General features: G+C 47.1%; 1 protein-coding gene across 10 annotated transcripts in view; it reads left to right on the top strand.

The window, feature by feature from the left end:
* The window catches only part of cobl (cordon-bleu WH2 repeat protein), a 509,208-nt gene that overhangs the window by 154,877 nt on the left and 339,650 nt on the right, over window positions 1-14,681 (top strand). For 6 of the 10 annotated variants that reach the window (XM_038797757.1, XM_038797754.1, XM_038797753.1 and 3 more), the window contains one exon: window positions 8,205-8,399. In XM_038797757.1, the coding sequence (XP_038653685.1) occupies window positions 8,209-8,399 (191 nt within the window). In that variant the 5' untranslated portion in view covers window positions 8,205-8,208. The remainder of the gene's footprint in view (window positions 1-8,204; window positions 8,400-14,681) is intronic. The other 4 variants (XM_038797758.1, XM_038797756.1, XM_038797755.1 and 1 more) reach the window with 1 other exon arrangement.

Genomic DNA, 14,681 nt, shown 5'->3' with positions numbered 1-14,681 from the left:
CATCCTAAAATCCATGAGGTGGACTGGTGCAACTTTTACTGACCAACACTGCACTGAAGTAAATGCAACAGTGTGAACTTGTCTGGCTTGTTCACTGGTTCTGCACCAAAAAATGTTGAAAATCTTTTGGGCATTCAGGAAAAACTCATTTTGAACAGGGTGACAAGTGATAATCAATGTTGAATAACCTTGAAAAATTATATAAATGTGGAATCTCATTCCCTCAGCAAAAATATTGTGGTTTTTAGTTAGCTTTTTCTCTCTTTTATCTCTCTTTGATTCCATCTGTATTTCTCTTTCAGCACGTTATTTAAATCTAATTTATATCCCCAACTTTATACTTTGTAGTTTATACTCTGCATGTCTCACTGAGGAAGTTTCAATCTAATTGGCTGAAGAACTTGGCGAATTTTTGCTGAGCTCAGGCACCACAGATCCCTTAGAGAGTTCCACGTTAAAACGGATGCTCCCTTTCCTCAATGTCCTATTGGGAAAGCCGCCAATGGGTTCTTCACCACTGTCGACTGCAAGCCCACTGTCACCAGTTAATTTGCATGTTGGGATCCTGTAGCTCCACATGCTGAAAGATTGACGTAAGCAGCAATCTTTTAAATAGGGCCCTAGCCATTTGCTCACCTTGCAAGTTTGCTGTGTATTGTGCAAACTAGTAAATGGGCCAATGCCTCCCACTTTCAGACCTGAAAAGTCTCTCATCTGCCTCAAATTACCCTGAAAAAGCAAAATAATTTGAAATTGGAACAGGTTAAGGAAGCTGTTTCTCGCTGCTACTATGCAATAACTACCCGAGCAGTATTTTTCAAACAGGATGCTGCTGTCAGTCCAAAAACGTCTGCCTACCGCACAATTGAGCAACATTGTGTGCAAATCCCAGTGCTTAACTGATGGAACCAAATGGCATGTTCCTTTAGTTGTTTTTAATAGGCAGCATACAGATTTTACTCAACTACCCGTGCTCGCAAAACCCAAAACAAAAAGGTCTACTGATAGAGGTGTTTCTGTGATCGGGTAGTACTTGCTAAAAATCTTTAAATGTGTTAATAGATGCATAATAGATACAACAGCAACTGGTTTAAGATCATCAACAGAGCTAATAACATGACTCATTTATGCTTACGAAAAGTGGCATACCTTCATACCTTAGAGGATGAGAAGGGAGTTTTAATAATGGGAAATCAGGAAATGGCTGAGGAACTGAACAGGTTTTTTGGGTCGGTCTTCACAGTGGAAGACACAAATAACATGCCAGCGATTGATAGAAATGAGGCTATGACAGGTGAGGACCTTGAGAGGATTGTTATCACTAAGGAGGGAGTGATGGGCAAGCTAATGGGGCTAAAGGTAGACAAGTCTCCTGGCCCTGATGGAATGCATCCCAGAGTGCTAAAAGAGATGGCTAGGGAAATTGCAGATGCACTAGTGATAATTTACCGAAATTCACTAGACTCTGGGGTGGTCCCGGTGGATTGGAAATTAGCAAACGTGACGCCACTGTTTAAAAAAGGAGGTAGGCAGAAAGCAGGAAAATATAGGCCAGTGAGCTTAACTTCGGTAGTAGGGAAGATGCTGGAATCTATCATCAAGGAAGAAATTGCGAGGCATCTGGATAGAAATTGTCCCATTGGGCAGACGCAGCATGGGTTCGTAAAGGGCAGGTCATGCCTAACTAATTTAGTGGAATTTTTTGAGGACATTACCAGTGCAGTAGATAACGGGGAGCCGATAGATGTGGTATATCTGGATTTCCAGAAAGCCTTTGACAAGGTGCCACACAAAAGGTTGCTGCATAAGATAAAGATGCATGGCATTAAGGGTAAAGTAGTAGCATGATAGAGGATTGGTTAATTAATAGAAAGCAAAGAGTTGGGATAAATGGGTGTTTCTCTGGTTGGCAATCAGTAGCTAGTGGTGTCCCTCAGGGATCCGTGTTGGGCCCACAATTGTTCACAATTTACATAGATGATTTGGAGTTGGGGACCAAGGGCAATGTGTCCAAGTTTGCAGATGACACTAAGATGAGTGGTAAAGCGAAAAGTGCAGAGGATACTGGAAGTCTGCAGAGGGATTTGGATAGGTTAAGTGAATGGGCTAGGGTCTGGCAGATGGAATACAATGTTGACAAATGTGAGGTTATCCATTTTGGTAGGAATAACAGCAAACGGGATAATTATTTAAACGATAAAATATTAAAGCATGCCGCTGTTCAGAGAGACTTGGGTGTGCTAGTGCATGAGTCACAGAAGGTTGGTTTACAAGTGCAACAGGTGATTAAGAAGGCAAATGGAATTTTGTCCTTCATTGCTAGAGGGATGGAGTTTAAGACTAGGGAGGTTATGTTGCAATTGTATAAGGTGTTAGTGCGGCCACACCTGGAGTATTGTGTTCAGGTTTGGTCTCCTTACTTGAGAAACGCTTTACGCCCGTTTCTTCACGGCAGCAAACACACCTGCTTGCTGCCGTCGTACAAACGGGCGCTGGATGCCCGTTTGGGGCATCTAGAGGCCCGTTTGGGGTGGGAGCACCACCGTTGTGCTCGGGAGGGGACAGGCCCGCGATCGGGGCCCACCGATCGTCAGGCTTGCGTCCAAAAGGGACGCACTATTTCCCCTCCGCCGCCCGACAAGATCAAGCCGCCACATCTTGTCGGGGCGGTGGTGGAGAAATGCGGAACCGCGCATGCGCAGGTTCCGTCAATGGTGTGATGACGTCACAGCCGCATTCACGGGTTGGAGCCGGCTCCAACCTGCGCATGCGTGGCTGACGTCATACAGACGCCAGACACACATCTTCTTGGCGCGCGGCCTTAACGACGGTTGTTAAGGCCGCGACGCCGTGATTCCCGGGGTCCTGCTCCTAGCCCCGATGGGGGGGGGGACAATCGGGTCCCGGGAACGGGCGTGAAGGCTGCCGTGAAACACGGCCAGTTTCATGGCAGCCTTTACGACTCTCCGCATTTGCGGAGAATCTCGCCCATAATGTCAATCCTCATATCAACGACAACAATCCCATCCTCCCATCAATCCCCAAACAACTGCCCGCATGTTAACATAAACAAATAACAAAAAGGAATCAGGAATCATACACAGTCACCATTAACACATACAGTCCCCCCCCCCATCACTAATGTTCAATGTTATCCAATTCTTGAAAGTGCAGAATGAATAACGGCCATTAATTGTAGAACCCCTCCATCCTTCCCCTCAGTTCAAACTTAACTTTCTCCAGAGTCAAGAATTCCAACAAGTCCCCTCACCATGCCAGGACAAAGAGTGGAGAGGTTGCTCTCCATCCCAACAGGATCTGGCTTCGGGCGATCAACGAGGCGAAGGCTACAACACCTTTTTCATTTTCACCTGCCTCCGCACTGTTTCCAACCCTGACTGGTCCGACACCCCGAATATGGCCTTCCGAGAGCCCGGGTCCAGTTTCACGTGCACCACTTTAGAGATTACCCTAAAAACCTCCTTCCAGTAATCCTCCAGCTTTGGACAGGACCAAAACATATGACCATGATTTGCAGGGCCCCCCCGCAACGTTCACACACATCTTCTACCCCCTCAAAGAGCCAGCTCATCCTTGTCCTTGTGAGGTGTGCTCTATATACTACCTTCAGCTGTATCAGCCCCAGCCTCGCGCACGAGGTGGAGGCGTTCAATCTCTGGAGCACCTCACACCAGGACCACTCCTCCATACCCTCTCCCAACTCTTCGTCCCACTTTGCTTTGATCCCTTCCAGTGGTGCCTTCTCCTCTTCCAAAATAGCCACAAAAACGGGCGACACTACCCCCTTCTCCAGTCCCCCGTCGTCAGCATCTCCCCCAGCAATGTGGAGGCCGGCTCCATCGCGAAGCTCTGTATCTCCTTCCTGGCAAAATCTTGAACCTGCATGTATCTAAACATTTCCCCCTGCTCTAGCCCATACTTCGCTCCCAGCTCCTTCAATCTTGCAAACTGACCCCCAAGAAACAAATCCTTTTGTGTCTTAATTCATTTCTCCTCCCATTTCCGAAAATTTCCGTCCCACTTTCCTGGCTCAAATCTGTGGTTTCCCCAAATCGGCATTTCCCTTGACCCTGCCCCCAACCCAAAGTGTTGGCGAAACTGCCTCCAAATTTGCAATGCAGCTATTCTTAGTGGACTCCCTGAGTATTTCCCTGGGGCCATCAGGAATGGTGCTGTTGCGAGCGCCTTCAATCCCGACCCCAAGCACAAACACTCCTCCATTCTCACCCACTGGAAATCAACCCCTCTGACCCAGCTCTATACCTTCTCCACATTCGCCGCTCAGTAATAATACATCAGGTTCAGAGGACCCAAACGCCTTGCCTGCCTTCCCCTCTGTAGCAGCACCTTTCTAACTCTGGCCACCTTCCCTCCCCATATGAACGAGGTAATCATTCCTTCAATCTCTAAAAAATGCCTTTGGCATGAAAATTGGCAGGCGTTGAAAAATAAACAGAAATCGTAGAAATGCGTTAATTTTAACCGCCTGCACCCATCCCGCCAGTGACAGAGGGAGACCATCTCACCTTGCCAGATCAGCTTTCACTCTCCCCACCAAATTAGAAATGTTGTATCTACCCCCCAATCCTGAGCAACCTGCACCCCTGGGTATCTAAAGTGAGTCCCTGCCCTACGGAATGGCAGCCCCCCACCCCTGCCCCCACCGCCACACCACAAAATATTCACCCTTGGCTAGATTTAATTGGCTTCCCGAGAAAGACCCAAACACCCGAAGCAGCTCCAGTGTTCCGCCTATTGACACACTCGGTTTTGTCATGTATAACAGCATGTCATCGGCATATAAGGACACCCTATGCTCTATACCCCACCCCGCACTATCCCTTTCCATACCCCCCAAACTTCTTAATGAGATGGCCAACAGCTCAATCGCGAGTGCAAACAGAAGGGAGACATAGGACATCCCTGCCTAGTCCCACGGTGGAGAGGAAAGTATGCTGAGCGGATGTTATGTGTGCGGACACTAGCTTTCGGCTCCTTATATAATAGCTTTACCCAGTCTACCAATCTTGGTCCAATCCCAATTGCTCCAGAACTGCCATCAAGTACCCCCATTCTACCCGGTCAAACGCCTTCTCGGCATCCAGTGCCAAAACCACCTCTCTTTCCTTCCCCTCCGCCGGTGCCATAATCACGTTCAATACCTCCTAACATTCAAAAAGAGCTGCCTCCCTCTCACAAACTCCGTCTGATCTGCACCTTCGGGAGGCACACCTCTAGCCTACCTGCCAGTACCTTCGCTAATACCTTTGTGTCCACGTTTAAAAGTGATATGGGCCGATATAACCCACACTCCGTCGGATCCTTACCTTTTTTAAGTAACAGGGAAATCAATGCCTACCCCAAAGTTTGTGGTAACATCCTCTTCCCCGTTGCCTCCTCAAACATCCCCACCAGCAGCGGTGCCAGCATATCCTTGAATTATTTTATAATATTCCACCGGAAACCCATCCGGCCCTGCCACCTTCCCTGATTGCATCCTCCCAATCGCATCTTTTATCTCCTGCTCCACTATCGCTCCTTCTAATGTAGCCCTGTCTCCCTCTTCCTCCAAATCTTAATAGTGCTTTGTGTAGCACACTCGCCTGAAAGGAAACTGTATTTCAGTGACATGACATGTGCGCTTTTAAACTGTCGGCCTATTTTGTGTTTACAACTAGGAGAATGATGACTTTATAGTTCTGTTTTCATTTATTTTTTTGTTTTTTCCTAGGGTGGGGGATTTCTGGCAAGGCTAGTATTTGCTGCAGATCCTTAATTACCCTTGAGACAGTGGTGGTGAGCCACCCCCTTGACCAATTGGTCAAAATACACGAGTGCTATTAGGATGAAAATTCCAGGATTTTGACTCGGTGACAGTGAAGGAACAACAGCATAGTGTCAAACTGGTTTGTAGCTTGAAGGGGAACTTGCAGGTGAAGCTGTTCCCAAGCGTCCTTGTCCTTCTAGGTCAGTTTTTTTCAAACTTTTTTCCTGGGATCCACTTTTGCCTACCAGCCGGCCTTCAGCACCCACGCCGGCTGACCGTCATGACCCATAGAGGTGGAACTTTGCGACCCACGTGAGCTGACCTTAATAACAGACCCTGGGTCTCAACTTTAAAAGGAATTTTTCACCCACCACTTCTCTTTCAAAATCTGAAATGTCTCCTCTCATCTTCCAGTACTTCCCTGCACATAACACACATGGGCTTTGCATTCTTATTTGCATTTGCATATTTGATAAAATGTGATGAGTTTTTATCAATGAGAGTTGTGATCAGTGATGCTAGGGGCCTCGGGAAAGATTGAGATGGATAATCGACTCAGCACTTTTGGCTAATTAAGGTGGTTGGAAATGCTTCAGCCTTTCCTCTTGCACTGATGTGCAGGGCTTCATCATTGAGGGTGGGGATATTTATGGAGCTTACTCCTCATATTTTTTGTTGAATTGCTCGCCACCATTCACAACTTGCTGTGACCGGACGGCAGAGCTTTGATCTGATCTGTTAGTTGTGGAATTGCTTAGCTCTGTCTGTTGCATGCTGGTTAAGCTACTTGGCATGCAAGTCGTTCCGAGTTTTACTTTTGCCAGGTTTTTTTTTTACAAGATGCACTGCAGTAACCCGCCAAGGTTTCTCAGACAACACCTTCCAAACCCATGGCCCTACCATCTAGAAGGACAAAAGCAACAGATACCTGGGGATCCTACCACCTGGAGGTCCCCCTCCAAGTCACTCAGCACCCTGACTTGGAAATATATTGTCGCTCCTTCACTGTCGCTGGGGCAACATCCTGGAAGTCCCTCCCTTTCAGCACAGTGGGTGTACCTACACCTCAAGGAGGCAACTCACCACCACCTTGAAGGGCAACTAGGGATCAGCAATAAATGCTGGCCTATTCAGCGACGGCCACATCCTGTAGGTGAATTTTAAAAATCCCATTTAGCATGGTAGTAGTGCCACACACTAAGTGCTGGTTTAGCACAGTGGGCTCAACAGCTGGCTTGTAATGCAGAACAAGGCCAGCAGCGTGGGTTCAATTCCCATACTAACCTCCCCGAACAGGTGCCGGAATGTGGCGATTAGGGGCTTTTCACAGTAACTTCATTGAAGCCTACTCGTGACAATAAGCAATTATTATTATTATTATTATTATTATTATTATTACAATGGGATGGACAGTATATTTGTATGAAGATAGTACTTTGTCTCCACAAGGACTGTCCAGTGGTCACTAAAACCAATAAAATTTATATTTGAACACAACTAATTTAGTTTTAGATGCATGTATTAAATATATATATAGCTATTATTATGCTAGATTGCAAGTTATTTATTTAAAACCGATGCTATATTCAGTTTTGGTGGACTTCATTACCAAGCATGAGGTGGATAGTGTTGGCCAGGCCAGCATTTATTGCCCATCCATAGTTTCCCTTAAGAAGGTGATGGGGGTTTCGCCCCACAACCCAAAAGATGTGCAAGGTGGGTGGATTGAACACGCTAAATTGCCCCTTAATTGGAAAAAATTAATTGGGTACTCTAAATTTAAAAAAAAACATTTTTTTAAAAGAAGGTGGTGGTGAGCTGCAGTCCATGTGGTGTAGGTGCACCTCACAGTGCTGTTAGTGAGGGAGTTCCAGGATTTTGACTCAGTGACAGTGAAGGAATGGCGATATAGTTCCGAGTCAGGATGGGGGGTGGGGGGAGATTGAGACAAATAAAATTATTTTCCTTCTCCAGCATCCGTACATTTGAATCGATAAAGGTGGATTTTCTTAATGATTAAATTTGAATTGTAACTCGGTTTGCTTCTTGCTTCACCCGTCAGCCACATTCATGTAAACCTCAGTTCTGGTCAACGTTGGTGAGGTAAGGATTGGTTGGTCATAATTATATATTTCTCATAATGTGTAGGCACATAATTGATCAGAAAGAAAATTTGCAACAGATGTTTCTACTTCTACAGTGACTGAAAATGGGCAAACAAATGCAGCCTAGCTGTCACTGGCTGGTATGGTTGGCAAGCTGCCATAGACTGCAGCTCGTAATCAGGTGGTTGGGAAACTTTGTTGTGTATGCTTCTGGTTCATTGCTTGCAATATGAAAGTATGCACAGTATTATTTTTTTGGAATTTAATTTATGTATTATTCTTTGGAATTATAAATATATTTGTTTTTTCAGCAGAATGAAGGGCCGGGCTCCACTTCCACCACCTCAGCCAGCTCCACGTAGGATCCCCACTGCTACCCAGAATTGTAAAGTTGAACACACTGATCAAAATCCTGGGGATGTGAAAGAAAATGTATTGCCTGGAACAATGGATTTACTGGTATTCTTACCAAATGGTGCTGAAATAACAGTTAAAGTGAATGAAAGGTAAGCAATGAATGGGAATCACGTCAGTCATTTGGATGAAAATTATATAAATTAAATGATCCTCAACACTAGTAATATGACATTCATGTGGAAAAAAATCTTAGTTAAATTGAACTTTGCATTTGGATAGCTAATGGATAAATGTACATTATCACGTCATTTGAACTTTAATTTCCCAAACAGCATTGGTGTTGTGTTCCTTTAAGGTCGCTCAACATGGATTATTGGTAAAGACACATTAGAAATTGGTTACAGTCGTGTATAACCTAGTTTAAATTTTTGAACTAATAGGCAAATTAGAGGAGGTAGCAAATTCTTCCTTGTACAGCAAGACTTGCGCTGCAACAGAATGAAATTCTGTCAAGTGAGTTTCCACTTGTTAAGAGATGTACATCTAACATCTGCCATTTACTTTTCTAAACTAGTTTGTGATAATAGTAATTAAATGACAAAACAAAAACAAATGATAGAAATATGCAGCAGATTAATCTGCATCTGAAAGATAAAGGTTTTGCACTGGAGTGCTGAGCTCGTGGCATTTGAGTGCTACAGTGAGAGTTTGGTGACTGAGGGAGTATAAGGGTTCATTTTTATTTAAAGTCTAGTATTTCTTTTATTTAGTTAATTAACTTAAAAGTTGCTGTTTGGTCTATAAGAAGGTGAATTTTGAATCAGCTTTAAACAAGGTTCTACTTGGACGTACTTGCAGCTGGAGCTTGTTAATTAGTTAATTGAATTAGGCCAGTTTTCAGAAGCTAGAGTCACAGTATAAATAGGAGCTAGTTACAGTGCAGACTTTGTTTGCACTGGAGTGCTGAGCTTGTGGCATTTGAGTGCTACAGTGAGAGTTTGGTGACTGAGGGAGTGCTGAGCTTGTGGCATTTGAGTGCTACAGTGAGAGTTTGGTGACTGAGGGAGTGCTGAGCTTGTGGCATTTGAGTGCTACAGTGAGAGTTTGGTGACTGAGGGAGTTAGGTGAGGAGGGAGTAAGGTGCTCCTTACATTTCATTTCCTATATTTATCAAAGAGCGTGAAGGGAGCCAGGAGTTTAGAGTACAGCTGACTGGAAGTAGAGTTGGAGGGCGGAGGTCCAGTTGGTCCAAGGGGCAGCTAATTCTGTAAAGTAAGAGGGGATGGAGGCTAGGGCAGTTGCATGCTCCTCCTGTAGGATGTGGGTGGTGAGGGATACCACTGGTGTCCCCGCTGACTATACCTGCGGGAAGTGCACCCAACTCCAGCTCCTCAGAGACCGTGTTAAGGTACTGGAGCTGGAGCTGGATGAACTTCGGATCATCCGGGAGGCAGAGGGGGTCATAGAGAAGAGTTACAGGGAGGTAGCCACACCAAAGGTACTGGACAAGAGTAGCTGGGTTACAGTCAGGGGAAAGAAAACTAACAGGCAGACAGTGCAGGGATCCCTCGTGGCCGTTCCCCTTCAAAAACAAGTATACCGTTTTGGATGCTGTTGGGGGGGATGACCTACCGGGGGAAGGCCCCAGCGGCCAGGTCTCTGGCACTGAGTCTGGCTCTGGGGATCAGAAGGGAAGGGGGGAGCATAGAAAAGCAATAGTAATAGGAGATTCAATGGTTAGGGGAATAGATAGGAGATTCTGTGGTCGCGAGCGAGACTCCCGAAAGGTATGTTGCCTCCCGGGTGCCAGGGCCAGGGATGTCTCTGATCGTGTCTTCAGGATCCTGAAGGGGGAGGGTGAGCAGCCAGAAGTCGTGGTGCACATTGGTACCAACGATGTAGGTAGGAAAAAGGGTGTGGAGGTAATAAACAAGTTTAGGGAGTTAGGCTGGAAGTTAAAGGCCAGGACAGACAGAGTTGTCATCTCTGGTTTGTTGCCGGTGCCACGTGATAGCGAGGCTAGGAATAGGGAGAGAGTGCAGTTGAACACGTGGCTGCAGGAATGGTGTAGGAGGGAGGGCTTCAGGTATTTGGATAATTGGAGTGCATTCTGGGGAAGGTGGGACCTGTACAAGCAGGACGGGTTGCATCTGAACCAGAGGGGCACCAATATCCTGGGGGGGAGGTTTTCTAGTACTCTTCGGGAGGGTTTAAACTAATTTGGCAGGGGAATGGGAACCGGATCTGTAGTCCAGCAACCAAGGTAGACGATAGTCAGGACGCCAAAGCACGTAGTGATGCAGTGGGGAAGGTAACAATGACAAAGGAGAGTACTTGCAGGCAAGGAGATGGGTTGAAGTGTGTATACTTTAATGCAAGAAGCATCAGGAATAAGGTGGGTGAACTTAAGGCATGGATCTGTACTTGGGACTACGATGTGGTGGCCATCACGGAAACTTGGATAGAAGAGGGGCAGAAATGGTTGTTGGAGGTCCCTGGTTATAGATGTTTCAACAAGATTAGGGAGGGTGGAAAAAGAGGTGGGGGAGTGGCATTGTTAATTAGAGATAGTATAACAGCTGCAGAAAGGCAGTTCGAGGGGGATCTGCCTACTGAGGTAATATGGGTTGAAGTTAGAAATAGGAAAGGAGCAGTCACCTTGTTGGGAGTTTTCTATAGGCCCCCCAATAGCAGCAGAGATGTGGAGGAACAGATTGGGAAACAGATTTTGGAAAGGTGCAGAAGTCACAGGGTAGTAGTCATGGGCGACTTCAACTTCCCAACATTGAGTGGAAACTCTTTAGATCAAATAGTTTGGATGGGGTAGTGTTTGTGCAGTGTGTCCAGGAAGCTTTTCTAACACAGTATGTAGATTGTCCGACCAGAGGGGAGGCCATATTGGATTTAGTACTTGGTAATGAACCAGGGCAGGTGATAGATTTGTTAGTGGGGGAGCATTTTGGAGGTAGTGACCACAATTCTGTGACTTTCACTTTAGTAATGGAGAGGGATAGGTGCGAGCAACAGGGCAAGGTTTATAATTGGGGGAAGGGTAAATACAATGCTGTCAGACAAGAATTGAAGTGCAGATGTTGGGAACATAGGCTGTCAGGGAAGGACACAAGTGAAATGTGGAACTTGTTCAAGGAACAGGTACTGCGTGTCTTTGATATGTATGTCCCTGTGAGGCAGGGAAGAGATGGTCGAGTGAGGGAACCATGGTTGACAAGAGAGGTTGAATGTCTTGTTAAGAGGAAGAAGGAGACTTATGTAAGGCTGAAGAAACAAGGTTCAGACAGGGCGCTGGAGGGATACAAGATAGCCAGGAGGGAACTGAAGAAAGGGATTAGGAGAGCTAAGAGAGGGCATGAAAAATCTTTGGCGGGTAGGATCAAGGAAAACCCCAAGGCCTTTTACACATATGTGAGAAATATGAGAATGACTAGAGCGAGGGTAGGTCCGATTAAGGACAGTAGCTGGAGATTGTGTATTGAGTCTGAAGAGATAGGAGAGGTCTTGAACAAGTATTTTTCTTCAGTATTTACAAACGAGAGGGGCCATATTGTTGGAGAGGACAGCGTGAAGCAGACTGATAAGCTTGAGGAGATACTTGTCAGGAAGGAAGATGTGTTGCGCGTTTTGAAAAACTTGAGGATAGACAAGTCCCCCGGGCCTGACGGGATATATCCAAGGATTCTATGGGAAGCAAGAAATGAAATTGCAGAGCCGTTGGCAATGATCTTTTCGTCCTCGCTGTCAACAGGGGTGGTACCAGAGGATTGGAGAGTGGCGAATGTCGTGCCCCTGTTCAAAAAAGGGAATAGGGATAACCCTGGGAATTACAGGCCAGTTAGTCTTACTTCGGTGGTAGGCAAAGTAATGGAAAGGGTACTGAAGGATAGGATTTCTGAGCATCTGGAAAGGCATTGCTTGATTAGGGATAGTCAGCACGGATTTGTGAGGGGTAGGTCTTGCCTTACAAGTCTTATTGAATTCTTTGAGGAGGTGACCAAGCATGTGGATGAAGGTAAAGCAGTGGATGTAGTGTACATGGATTTTAGTAAGGCATTTGATAAGGTTCCCCATGGTAGGCTTATGCAGAAAGTAAGGAGGCATGGGATAGTGGGAAATTTGGCCATTTGGATAACAAACTGGCTAACCGATAGAAGACAGAGAGTGGTGATGGATGGCAAATATTCAGCCTGGAGCCCAGTTATCAGTGGCGTACCGCAGGGATCAGTTCTGGGTCCTCTGCTGTTTGTGATTTTCATTAACGACTTGGATGAGGGAGTTGAAGGGTGGGTCAGTAAATTTGCAGATGATACGAAGATTGGTGGAGTTGTGGATAGTGAGGAGGGCTGTTGTCGGCTTCAAAGAGACATAGATAGAATGCAGAGCTGGGCTGAGAAGTGGCAGATGGAGTTTAACCCTGACAAGTGTGAGGTTGTCCATTTTGGAAGGACAAATCTGAATGCGGAATACAGGGTTAATGGTAGGGTTCTTGGCAATGTGGAGGAGCAGAGAGATCTTGGGGTCTATGTTCATAGTTCTTTGAAAGTTGCCACTCAAGTGGATAGAGCTGTGAAGAAGGCCTATGGTGTGCTAGCGTTCATTAGCAGAGGGATTGAATTTAAGAGCCGTGAGGTGATGATGCAGCTGTACAAAACCTTGATCAGGCCACATTTGGAGTACTGTGTGCAGTTCTGGTCACCTCATTTTAGGAAGGATGTGGAAGCTTTGGAAAAGGTGCAAAGGAGATTTACCAGGATGTTGCCTGGAATGGAGAGTAGGTCATACGAGGAAAGGTTGAGGGTGCTAGGCCTTTTCTCATTAGAACGGAGAAGGATGAGGGGCGACTTGATAGAGGTTTATAAGATGATCAGGGGAATAGATAGAGTAGACAGTCAGAGACTTTTTCCCCGGGTGGAACACACCATTACAAGGGGACATAAATTTAAGATAAATGGTGGAAGATATAGAGGGGATGTCAGAGGTAGGTTCTTTACCCAGAGAGTAGTGGGGGCATGGAATGCACTGCCTGTGGTAGTAGTTGAGTCGAAAAGTTAGGGACCTTCAAGCGGCTATTGGATAGGTACTTGGATTAGGGTAGAATTATGGAGTGTAGGTTAACTTCTTAAGGGCAGCACGGTAGCATTGTGGATAGCACAATTGCTTCACAGCTCCAGGGTCCCAAGTTCGATTTCGACTTGGGTCACTGTCTGTGTGGAGTCTGCACATCCTCCCCGTGACTGCGTGGGTTTCCTCCGGGTACTCCGGTTTCCTCCCACAGTCCAAAGATGTGCAGGTTGGGTGGATTGGCCATGAAAAATTGTCCAAAATTCTATGATTAACCTAGGACAAAAGTTCGGCGCAACATCGTGGGCCGAAGGGCCTGTTCTGTGCTGTATTTCTCTATCTATCTCTATCTATAAAGGTAGTGTAGCAGCTGATGTAGACTCTTGCTTCAGACTAAACATTCCAAGAAATCAAACCTTGTTAATTGGCATTTTAAACAATTTATTTTGATATGACCAATAGTATTAAACACTAATTGTAATCTGGGGCGAAATTCTCCGACCCCACGCAGGGTCGGAGAATCGGCCGGCAGCGGCGTTAATCCCGCTCGCGCCGGGTTTTTTATTCTCTGACCGGCCAAAAACCGGCGTTGTGCAAATCCCGCCGGCAGCCTCTGAAAACAGCTGGCGCCGGCGGGATTTCATTATATTTTTGTTTCAACAAATCTCCAGCCCGGATGGGCCGAAGTCCCGCTAAGTGTGGATGAACAACAGGCCACGGGTCACGTCGGCGAAAAACAGAGTAGCTTTAAAACGGCGTCAACCATTGATGATGCTTGACGCCGTTCGGGGGGGTTTGCGGCATTGGAGGGGGGGGGTTGCGGCATTGGAGGGGGGGGGTTGCGGCATTGGGGGGGGGGTTGCGGCATTGGGGGGGGGTTTCGGCATTGGGGGGGGGTTGCGGCATTGGGGGGGTGTTTGCGGCATTGGGGGGGGGGTTGCGGCATTGGGGGGGGTTGCGGCATTGGGGGGGTAGGGGTGGTGGGGAGGGGCGTAGGGGTGGTGGGGAGGTGGGGAGGGGGGTAGGGGTGGTGGGGAGGGGGGTAGGGGTGGTGGGGAGGGGGTAGGGGTGGTGGTGGAGGGGGGTAGGGTGGTGGGGAGGGGGTAGGGCGTTGGAGGGGGTAGGGGTGGTGGGGGAGGGGGTTTGGGGGCAGCGGCGTGTAGAGAGGGGGGGGACGGATGCCCGGGGCCAACGCACTGTCGCCCCCCCCTCTGTACGCCGCTGCCCCCTACCCCAACCACCCCCCTCACCACCCCTACCTCCCTCCAACGCCCCTACCCCCCCTCACCACCCCTACCTCTCTCCCCACCACCCCTACCTCCCTCCCCACCACCCCTACCTCCCTCCCCACCACC

Source organism: Scyliorhinus canicula, chromosome 5 (genome assembly GCF_902713615.1).
Source record: "Scyliorhinus canicula chromosome 5, sScyCan1.1, whole genome shotgun sequence".
In the NCBI taxonomy this organism is placed as follows: domain Eukaryota; kingdom Metazoa; phylum Chordata; class Chondrichthyes; order Carcharhiniformes; family Scyliorhinidae; genus Scyliorhinus; species Scyliorhinus canicula.
Note: the sequence above shows the minus strand (reverse complement) of the source record. Positions and strands in the feature narration are given on the sequence as shown.